Source organism: Dipodomys ordii, unplaced genomic scaffold (assembly GCF_000151885.1).
Source record: "Dipodomys ordii isolate 6190 unplaced genomic scaffold, Dord_2.0 Scaffold20, whole genome shotgun sequence".
Taxonomy (NCBI): Eukaryota; Metazoa; Chordata; class Mammalia; order Rodentia; family Heteromyidae; genus Dipodomys; species Dipodomys ordii.
In genome coordinates, this window is record NW_012267236.1 from 779,899 (window position 1) to 791,755 (window position 11,857).

Genomic DNA, 11,857 nt, shown 5'->3' on the forward strand with positions numbered 1-11,857 from the left:
CAGGAAGATGACTTGAGTCTAGGAGTATCAGGTCAGCCTGGGCAGCACAGATCTTGGGTCAACAAAATCTCTATCTATGTCTATGTCTATCTCTATCTATATATCTATATAGGTTTTCTTTTCTTTGTCTACTTCTATTAGACAAATATTTACATGTTTGCAAAGTGAATTTCAGCCACCCATGGGCATGCTTCCTATGGTGTGAGAATTAAGAATTAAGAAGACCAATCATCCAGTGTACTTTAGTGTGGTCATTCCTGACCAGGCCAGTTTTGCCCCCAACAGAATATTTCAATCAATGAAAATCAATCCTCCCTCTCTACTTCCCTTTTTCCCCTCCCTCTCTTCTTCTCTTTCTAGTGATAGTAGTTAGCTTTACAATTGGGAAAAATAAAGCTAGTGTTTTTGGAATATGTTCTCCAAACATAAAGTGGATTTTTTTTTTAGTCTCTTAATGTGTGAATTCTAAAACTTCACCCTGACTGTAACACATCCATAGACAATGAAGGCAGATAATTGAGACTGGAAAAATAAATTTAGTTTTTTTTTCCCTTTACTGTTGTCAAATGAAGTGTATTTGGTAGCGTTTTTATAAAAGGAACTGACTTGGCTGGTCTGCAAGCAGTAGCTATTATTTTTATTGCAGACCTTGGTCCCTATCTCATTGAATAATCTGTGTCAAAAATGTGGACAAATTGAATACTACAGTGTGAAAAAAAGCTATGAAAGTAGTTGTCTGTAGGTTTTTCTTGTAAAGCTAACCTTTTTCATCCAAGGCAATAGTTATGTTTTCAGCACAGTGAAGAGTAGTCAGAGGATCTTGACTAGATATTTTATTGTTGCCCAAACAAGATGGTATGCAGAACTGGATCTGAGATAGGCAGGGGGTAGGAGGATGGTGTAGGAGGAGGGGCATGGGTCACAGGCTCCCACAGATGGTCGGGTGTGGTACTCTGATTTCCAGGAGCATGTGGTAGGCCCCATCAAGGATTAAACATTGGCATGTCTCAGCTTCGCGTTGTCTGGACTTTGTTACATTGTTAAAAAGTATGAAGGGCCCCAGATATCTTTATATATGCCATATTGATTAATATTGACTGTATTCAAAATTAAAATGGTTTGCATTAAAAGTTTTAATTCATAGCTAGTTGCTGGTGGCTCATGCCTGTAATCCTAACTATTTAGCAAGCTGAGATCTGAAAAGCAAGGTTCCAAGCCCAGCCCATGCAGAAAAATTGTGAGCCTCTTACCTCCAGTTTGCCAGCAAAAAGCCAGAAGTAGAGGCTTAAGTGGTAGATTGAGTGAAAAAGCCAAGTGAGAACATTGGGTCCTGTGTTCAAGCCCCAGCTTTGGCACATACGCAAAAACTGATTCATTAAAAATGCCCCAAATAAGCTGGGCTGTAGTGGCTCACGCCTGTAATCCTAGCTGCTCAGGTGATTGAGATCTGAGGATCAAGGTTCAAAGCCAGCCTGTGCAGAAAAGTCTGTGATACTCTTATCTCAAATTTACTACCAAAAAAGCTGTTTGTGGAGCTGTGGCTCAACTAGTAGAGTGATAACCTTCAGCACAAAAGCTCAGGGACCAGCTCCCAGAACCTGAGATCAAGCTCCGTGACTGGCATACATGCAAGAAAAATTAACCACAATAAATTCATTGATCATTAGTTAAATGCTCAATTTTTATCAGAATGATTCTACTTTAAATACACAGGTGAGAAAAATGCTGTTGCTGGGCATTTTTTGTTAGTCCTGTTGCTGTCTGGCTTAATTGAAGGAAAGTACACTCTCTCATCTGTTTCTGCATTTATCTGTCATTTGGAATATTTCATCAGAAGTTGTAAGATTGGCAGTGGAAAAAACAAATTACATCTTAGTAGTATTAAGAACATAACTTTGAGCTCATGGGCCCCTGAGAGATGTTCAGGAATCTTCCAGAGTGTTCCTAGACCACACTCTTTGAGACCCCTTGGATGAATACATACATTTCTTGAGGACAGAGACCACTGCCTTGGTTTCCATTTTTCTGCTTCTTAGGGCCTGCTACAGTATTCTGTAGGTTGACTCCTTCAGCGTGTTTACTTGTTCAACTTTCCACCATAAAGTCCCAGGGAAAGGAAGTGTCTGGCAGCAACTTCCTTTTCAGGATGACTTCCTCCCATTCGTCATGTTGCAAGAATCCCTCTAAAGCCTTTGACTCAGCTGCCACCAAGGTGCTATTGGACTCTTTTCACTGGGCCTCATGACATTGTAGTCTGGTTACAAATCAAGATAAGTAGTTCAGGAAAAGAATTTTCTCTTTTCACTCCAATGAATTCTAGGAAGTCTTGGAGGTTACTGGGAGAAAGCAGTTAGAATTGTTTCCTGGAAACGGAGGTAGAAAATATTCAGAAGTTTTTGGGGGCTTAGCTGGCAAGTAGGAGCTACTCTGCTCCCCAGAAAGTGCCAGGTGTTTTCCAATTTTCATTTTTTTCATGAAGGCAGTGGCAGGGCCTGGAGAGTGAGTGGGAAGCAATGGTTCTCTCTCCAGAGTCTAGCATTTTGACCTCCCAAGGTGAATTTAATATTCTCCAAATTGATGGCTAAAATCTACAAACTTGAGCAGAAAATAGGCATACTGACTTTTGAAAAAAATGCAGGTAAAACAATATCAAAAGGTATCTTAAACATTACATGGCAAACGGAGCATGCTGGCTCACACCTGTAATCCTAGCTGAGATTTGAGGATCGTGGCTTGAATCCTGCCAAGCAGGAAAGTGTGTGAGACAATGATCTCTAGTTAACCATCAAAAAGCAGGAGTATGCTTCCTGCTTGAGCTGTGGCTCAAGTGTTAGAGCATTAGCCTTAAGCAAAAAAGGTCAGGGACATCAGCTAGGTCCTGAGTTCAAGCCCCCACACTGGCGCAAAAAAAAAAAAAATTACATGGCAAATACTGTCTAAAGCAAAATACATGTTCAACTGGTAAGGTTTACATTGGAACCAATCTTCCAGCTACATCAAGGAAAGATCTTCATGAGTAGTAACATAAAATTGTTACTTCTGCATTTGATTCGCACGGGAATGAAAATGAAAACATTAAAAATTAGCATGACTGTGTCTGCCTTCTCTGAATGAGCAACTGTGGTGTTTTCTAACTGCTTGCCTCTCGGGCGTATGTAATCATGGTACATTCTTACTAATAGTCTGTGAACTTTTCTCTCTGTCCTTTTCTTCCCGGCTGTAAATTGCTGCCATTAGCGCTTCAGCATGGAAGGGATCTCACATGTCATTCAGAATGGCCTTCGCCACACCTTTGGAAATTCAGGTGGAGACAAACAGGTGCTCTGTTCTCCTTTTTTCCCTCATTCTCTGCCTTTCCATAGTCTGTGCAAGTGAAGATCCTTAAAACTGACACTTCTACTAATTTGCTAAGAACATGGCTTAAAAGAGAAAAATGAAAGTTCAATGTCTTGATAACAGAATTTCCTTTTCCAAATCGGACAATAGACTAAACAGGTTCTTAAGACATGTTATTTCTCATGCTTGCTTTTAATATAAACAAATATTGACATAGAAAATTGCATGTGTACAAAGATCTGATTGTGAAAATAACTGTATTGGTATAATGCTACTCTAATCCTACAAATCTAAGAAATAAGGTCTCGTTTTAGGGAAGAGAGAGCCAAATGTTAGTATTTTTGAGACTAGATTTTAGGTTAAAGTACATAGATTCTATCTTACCTCCTTTAATTGAAATTCATGTGGTTTTTAAGATGTAGTATATTATCAGCCAACTTTGTGTCTGACCTCACTGATACAAAATTGTATGTTGTATGACTATGCAGTCCAATATAACAATTTGGTTTTTATTTACAGTTTTGTGTAATGATTTAAAGGACAATCAGACATGTGAACACATCTCCATTAATGGATGTGCTTAAAATTACCTTTTACTATTTGAAAATTCTATTTCAAAAAAGATTTTAAAAATTAGATTTCTTTTTGGGTTGAGGGCTAATTTAGGTCCTAAATAAAGATTAACGCTGTGTTTTAATGTGTAGGCAGTTTATCAAAGGAGTCATACCTAGAGTGCTTAGGGAAGGTTTTTGTGTGTTCCTCAGGGAGACACTGGCTGCTCCATAGAGCAGGTAATCACTGACTTATAGCTCACAAGGAGGCTCTGTAAGAAGATGGTTTAATTTTAGGTTTTTTTTTTTTTTTTTGCCCATTGTGGGGCCTGAACTTGGCCTGGGCTCTGTCCCTCAGCTCTTCAACTCAAGGCTAGCGCTCTAACACTTAAGCCACAGCGACACTTCTGGCTTTTTCTGCTTATGTGGTGCTGAGGAATCAAACCCAGGGCCTCATGCATGCAAGGCAAGCACTCTACCACTGAGCCACCTTCCCAGCCCCTAATTTTAGTTTTTATTCTATATTGGTCACCTCTCAATTCAAGGTGGACAAATGACTTGCAAACTGACTTCCACATGGGAGTGTGGCAGGAAGGCGGGAAAGCCCACGGTTCCTTACGTTTCTCTGTTCTGCTTGCTACGTGTGCTGTGGGCCAAGGACCAGGCAGCATGTTTCTAACTCCCCTGGGTGTTCATTGTAAAGAAACATATTTGGTTATACCAATGAGCCTTTCCTTGAAGAAGTCTTCTAGATAGATGATGGGACATCAAGCTACACCACTTCTATTTTTCTGGATCTGTAAGTCCAGTTATTATCAAGCATCTTGCTTTACCCTTTTTTTCTTTTGTTTTCCAGTTATGATTTGGATAAGATCACTTAGTAAGCATTAGGAATAGAGCTGAAACTGAGATCCTGGCACTATTGAGCAGGACTCAGAGATTCACAGTAAACTACTAGCTTTCTCTATAGTTTCTGGTGGAGTAGTCAGAATAGGAGAAACTGGACCATTATTTTCTGATCATGCTTTCAGGAGACAGAGTTTCAGGACTTGACTTGAGAACCTTTACAGGTAGTGAACTAGGCAAATTGTCTCAAGTTAAAACAAAAAAAATTATTGTTCATCTTCCTCTTAGTCTGTTCTCTCCTTTTGCTTTTCTCATTTCATTTAGTATCTAAAAACATTTATAACTGCTTATATCATAATGTACAGTAACAACATATGCTTCTGAAATTCTAGAAGGAGTTGTCATTACTCATGTTGACAGTTATGCTCAAATAGGCTAAGAATGGCCTGATAACAGGATTATTTGGATGTTGGAGATTGTTTCTTTTTCAGTTGCTAAACTATGTTGTTAGATTAATTACTGCTTTAAAAATATGTTGAAAAATATGCAAGGATATATTAGATGAGACTTTACTTTCAAAATGAACACCTTGTACACATCACCCTGACACCTTATTTGTGAAAGTTTCAACAACTAAAATGCAAACCAATGGTTATTTATGTTGGCACACAACTGGTATACAACAGAAAAATGAGCTTTAGCCAGAAGAGTAAGATGCTCATATACTAACCATACTCATGTTTTCACTACCAAAGTAGTCATGTTTCATGGTATAAAATATTAGTAACTATATCACACTTTTTGTTTCTTGCAGGCAATTAAGTTCCTATTTAATTTTTTTTTGTTTTTTTAATTTGGCAGTATTTGACCACAGTCATTCCTTATGAGAAAAAAAATGGACCACCATCTGTTGAAGATCTTCAGATCTTAACAAAAAGTGAGCAAAGACAACACCTGTTACCTGATGTACTTTAGCTGGCTCTAAATGCCTGAGTTTGGTTTCTTGATTTTGCGTTGCTGTTATAGGATGGTAAATGCTGGGCACCATCCTTTCTTCTGATCCCAGTGAGGCCCCAAATGGCTATAACATCAAATGTGCACTAATTCTAGTGTTGACTTGTCATTTCTCCTCTTCTCTTACTTTTTGAAATATTTATGAGCTACATTTTTGGAAAAAACCATAACTGGACTCTTCATTTGTCAATTTTATTCTTTTGTCAATGAATAAAATGCTTGTGGACTGTATGTAAGTATGACTGTTAGTAACTGAATAGAAGAGATTTATGGCAAACACTCTGCCTTCTTCTGAATGGGGAACTCAAGGTAGTTGGTATAAGTAGAACATAAATTGATAGTGATGTCTTAAGAGCTTGCATTCACCCAGAAAGTGTTTGTTAAAGGTCCACTTTATCCCTGAGCACTTAGGATGTTTTAATAAATAAAGCAAAGAAATCCACCTTTGAGAAACTTTCATTTTAAAATAATGTGTGAGGCTTAAATGTACATTCTGTTGAGTATATCTTAGGATAGCCAAAACATGAGGCTAGGATTTTGGTTTTATCCTTATTATTTTCAGAGATGTCCTTGAAGTCACGTAGCCTCTCTTGGTCATATTGACAAACTATGTTAAAAAATATCTCACAGTAAATAAATTATGTTTGATTTGGGGGTAAGTCATAGTCATGTTTTTCTTACTTTTAAAATAAAAGGATTGAATTTGCTAACTATTTAGATTTCTTCTAAAATTTTATGATAGTAGATTATTATGAACACGTATCACATGAATGGATATTTATGATGATTTTGAAGTTTCGGGTGTGGAGAAATGGCTAGGGAGAGAATAAGAGTAGAAACAAGGTCTGTATTTTGTTTATTGCACATGTACTGCCTGACCACTGATCTGGAGTTTTTATTCTTTCCTGTGGTGAATAATCCATAAACCATTTTTATATTTACATGTGGATTAATAAATCTTAAGACCACAGTGGGTCTTGTGATAATGAATCCATAACTGACTGGGAGGTCAGCCATCTAATTTTGGAGAAGAGCTTGCAAATTTATGAATCTCCAAGATCACCCAGGAATGACAGGGCTGGGTCACTTCAGCCCCAGGCAGGTCCAGCTTATGGAGTGTGATTTTTACATACAACTCCAAAACATGCTTGAAAGCAGAAGCACTAAACCTAACAGTCTCTAAAAAGAAAGGGATATAAAGATTGCTCAGAAGCTCTAGCTTCTCAAAGACCAATCAGTCATTGCAATTCCATCCTGGGAATGTTTGTAGGCTGATTCTAACAGTCATAGATTGATGCAGTGGAGAACCTTTGCACGTGTTTGGATGGGTGAAAGTCCAAGTTAAAACAGTTATAATGACAATATTGTTGTGAAGACAACAGATGAAAGAAAGAACTTTCTTGTGAAAGTGAAAACAACAACAACAACAAAGGTTATATTGTAAAAAATTTGGGGCCGATCTGAAGCCTTTGCTGCAGCTATGTAAGATGTTGCCAAAAGAAAGCCTGTTTATGGATGTGCAGCCTTGTTAATAAAAGTTACAAGAATGGAAGTACAATAATAATAATAGTAAGGAAAATTACCATGTTCATCAAGGTTAGTATTAGGATGCTCTGGAGGAAATCTGAATTGACAATCACAGTTTTAGTTCAAATTTGTGAATTTCTCTCTATCAACATACAGTCTCAAAAACATTTTACTCTTTGTAGATGGCTATTTGTTTTTGTCTTTACTGTGAAATACAAGATTGTCAGCCTGATATAGGGAGGCACAGTGTAGCTTTGTTGTTGCTTGGCCAACATGGACAAGACGTGGGTTTGATCACCAAATACACAGAAAGGGAAGGGAGGGAGAGAGGAAGAGAAGAGAGAAAGAGGGAAGAGAAGAAAAAGGAGAGGAGAGGAGACACAGAGAGAGAGAGAGTGAGAGAGAGGAGAGAGAGGAGAGAAAAGAGGCGTAGAGAAGGGAAGGAGGGAAGAGAGAAAGGCTACTTGGGTGAAGTAGATAGCATGACAGATGCTGGGTGCCACTCATGGAAATCCCTTCTTCATTTAGTCTTTTCTTAAAGATTTCCAAGTCTGGCAGATGTGCTCCTTGGAGTGTATAGCTACCTCTCTGTTTATCCAGGGGTTTCTCCCATTTGTATGATTGACAGCACCGAGATCCTCCAAATCCAGAGTTCATCAAAGTCCACATGACCGTAACTCACCTCACAGTACTTATTGTGACAAGGCGGAGGTGCCATGAAAATAGCTCACTTCCTCCTTCCTGTCTCCAGTGCTTAGGAATGACCTCGAAATAACTCTAAGGACTCATTCAACTGAACTTGAGCCTAATTTAGTGTATTTTCTTACTTAGGAAATAATCCTTGATATGTATGAATCAGTTGTTATATCATTAATACTGCATTATTTGAATTAAATATTACTTTTCATCTACACTTTAAATTGCTGCCTTTTGTCTTTTTCTCCTTACTTTAGTTCTTCGTGCTATGAAGGAGGACAGTGAAAAAGTTCCAAGCTTATTGACTGACTACATACTGAAAGGTGAGTTTTAGAATGGTATGTGTGCAGTGGATGGGAAGCTTTGATTAGTCAGTAAATACATCATCTTGCTAACAAATTAAGAAATATCTTATGAATGCACAGTTTTATTAATCTTAATGAACAGAAGGAAGATAGATAAGTGACTGACATATGCTACCAACATGTGGCTGTATAAGATTGAGCTTTCATTGGAGATACTGGGCTGGAAATAATGTCCACGTCTGAGTTCTGTACGCTGAGCGAGGCAGTAGAGAACTGATAGGCCATTGCTGTATCTACATGTGCACCAGGTGTGGACAGAGGGGAGGCTTGAGAAGAGCAAGCTGTGATCTTGGAAAGTAGGAAAGGAAGGGCAGTGAGGATGGATGGACAAAACAGTCAAAGCAGTTAACAGTACCAAGATGCATACAAATTGGGTTGTGTAGTGGGCAAAGGGAAGGGGAAAATCAAAAGAATGACTTTTGCCAACTGGGGATAGTGAAAAATGAGCCATATACTGAGGAGCAGCATCAAGTTCACACTGGATGGGAGTATGAATAAAAAGCTAAAATCTGGAATGGGACAGTGAGGACTGAAGAACTGAACTTAGTTTTCGACAAAACTAATACCAGTGAACATGAAAAACATCAATTATCCACAGAGAGAATTTTGAAGCATTACAGAAATGCCTGAACGTAGGATTCCTGGGGATTTCTAAATTTCAGGGGGGTGCTTTTTGTCAACCATATTCTTCATAAAAAGCGAAGAGGCTGAAAGTGAATCAAAGTTACTTACTCTGGATGTAAAAGCAGGAGCCAGCCATTAGTGAGGAGTTTACATGGGTAGAAAAAAAATCGAATGAATGCCAGTTTTGAATGCACTGTTTTCCTGATGACCTTTTTCTCCCTGTTAAATTATGAAGTATTTTTTAATACCTGACATCTTTGTTTGCTTTTATGTTATGCTAGCATTGATATGAGAAAGCTGGATTGTTCTAGGTTTGTTCTTCTAGATGTTGAACAGGAATGAGACAAACATAAAGAACCATGTCTTTTTAAATTTTTTTTTGAATTTTATAACGGGTCCCTAGGGTAGTGCCAGAGATAAGCTATGTCAATGTTTGTCTCCGTGGAAGTTTGTTATGACCCTCGGAGCAGAGTGCTCTGAGGAAAGTGAATTTTAATCCTTGACTCAGAAATTGTAATTGTGAGCCTCTCCCACATGCCTTAGTGAAGAGCACCCATCTAGTTGGACTCCTAGTGCTCCAGCCACTGGCTACCATCTGTAAGCCCAGTTCTGTTCAGACTGTTCCTGCTTCTGATATGTTGTTTGCACGCATGCATTGTGCTTTTGTCTCTGCTTTTGGGTGGAAAAGAAGCTGCGACTCAGACTCCAGTGGTGTGATTCTGCCGTTGTGAAACTGAAGAGGTTGGGCGGGGTCGGGGGGTGGAGGGCTGGAGGAGGGGGTGGGGGGGTGGGGGGAGGAGGGTCCTGACGGGGAGGAGTTTCAAATGCTCTTTTCCACCCATCCTGTGAACATTCGCAGCCTGTCAACTATCCCTCTTCCTTGGCACCAGTAATAAAGAGTCTGGGAGGAGGTTACTGGTCAGAGGGAGATGCTCCTTCCCCTTGTCTGGATCCTTCCTCCTGACTGGCTCGTCTTGTCATTGTTTTAACACAGATGAGCTTGATCTGGCTGCTGCCTTGGTTCTAATGCAAAGGAAGGTCAGAAGTGAAAGAAGGTGAAAGATAGGCCAGGTGCTGTGTGACCGGTGCATCTTTTCCCCACACCTGCTTCTCTGTCCCACTGTGGCCTGTTGCCACCCTCCATTTAGCTACAGTACCAAAGGCCAGGCCTGGCTACTGCTAGGAAGGGATCCTAGACAGGGATGAAAATGTGTGCAGAGTCTCACACCCTTCTTTGACTTCACCGGGGGCTGTGCTGCTAAACGCATCGTGGTGTAGGGTGTTACAGGCTTGCCTCTCTAAGTGTTACCCTAAAGAGGCATGGACTTTTGGTGTCTCATTTCTGGGAAATTCTAGTTAATGTGTCTTAAATTCTAGTTATTATATCTTCTTAAAACCTTTATAAACATTTTTTTGCTATTGTAGATCCTTGCATCCATGTTCAGTTCTTGTCTCATAACTTATATACATTTAAGGTGTATATAAAATGTGTAGACTTCATTTGGTGTAAATTAATGTGGCTTCTGGGTAGATCTTAAAACCTGTGAACATGTTTTTGCTATTGTAGATCCTTGTGTTAACACTGGGTTCTCATCACGTCATTTATATACATGTAAGGTGTATATAAAATGTGTATATGTCATTTGGTGTACATCTATGCAGAGAATACATTTCTCCCTCAAAGGTTTCTTCTTTTTCTTCTAGTTCTGTGTCCAACATAGAACCATGTGGCTGCAGGAACAGTTTTACTTTATATGAACTGCGAGCTCAATTTCTTACAGCACTATTTGGAAGACTTGCTACATAATCTTCCTGCTATTGGAAACCCAACACACTTGGACTTGGGTTTGGGATTCAGTATTAACAGATGAAGACTTCACTAATTCTTTATATAGAGTCAAGAGTACTATGGCACGCTTTTGAATTCTAGAGATGGATTTTGGTAAACTCACTCTAACAAACTCTTCTCTACATTGTTACAGTAGGATAATATTAATTGTGCACAGTTATATTTTTTGTTAACTGACAATATACTCCATTTGAGCTTTTATGGTTTTCTACATCTAACCTGCACTGAAGAGCTAAAGCACTGGGAGGTTTTAGACTACAGCTATCTTCCAGTGATGGCAGGAAGCAATGCACAATTTTATGAGAACTGTCAGTATACATATTACCTACCAGTGTTGTCCAGAGACTGAAACTTAACAACTCGGACTTTTTTGAAGCAGTAATGCCCCCCAACATGTATCCCTTTGGCTCTGATTAATGTGGAGACTCTTGAGGCCTGGTGTTGTGGGCTGCTGCTTGTTTCATGTTCGTATTCTTAGTCATTTTGGTTGCCACTTTAGAATCTTGTTACCTTCTGCTGTGTAAATGTCTGTTCCCTGGTCTGTGAGGGTGTGGGCCTTGAAAGGACTTGGTGTCCTTTAAGGTGTGAAGAAATTGCTGTTGATAACTGGTGTTAATTCATGCCCCTGTGCTTTCCTTGAGCTTAATCCTGCAAAACAGCAATTCATGGATGCTACATTCAATCATGAACATTTTTGCCAGATTCAATCAAGTTGATGACATTTAATAAATGTAAAAATAATATATACTGAAGAACCTTGGGTTTTTGTTGCATTTCATTTTCCCTTGCAGAGCTAGGTTTTTACTTTTTTCTGTACAGTCTGCCACTACAGTGTGGGAGCTGGTGAAGCACTGATTAGCAACCTCGGGATGCTAAAGGGAGAGGAAGACTTCTAGGTCATACCAAACCACTGTGTAATGGTAGCTCCTCCTCAATTTAGTGGGGCTGAGTCCAGAGCTGTGGCAGCCCCCTCTCCAATGTGAGTGTAGTCTTCATGGACCCTGCCATTAGTGGCTTTTATGTTTCTACTTTAGCATCTTGTGAGTGTA

At 39.3% G+C, this 11,857-nt stretch overlaps 1 protein-coding gene across 2 annotated transcripts in view; it reads left to right on the forward strand.

Moving 5' to 3' along the window:
- Positions 1-11,560, forward strand: part of Fez2 (fasciculation and elongation protein zeta 2 (zygin II)) — a 37,715-nt gene extending 26,155 nt beyond the window's left edge. The window contains exons 6-9 of one of the 2 annotated variants that reach the window (XM_013013646.1): positions 3,238-3,318; positions 5,595-5,670; positions 8,228-8,293; positions 10,664-11,560. In XM_013013646.1, coding sequence (XP_012869100.1) covers positions 3,238-3,318; positions 5,595-5,670; positions 8,228-8,293; positions 10,664-10,680 — 240 coding nt within the window. In that variant the 3' untranslated portion in view covers positions 10,681-11,560. The remainder of the gene's footprint in view (positions 1-3,237; positions 3,319-5,594; positions 5,671-8,227; positions 8,294-10,663) is intronic. The other variant, XM_013013647.1, reaches the window with a different exon arrangement.
- Positions 11,561-11,857: the final 297 nt, after the last annotated feature.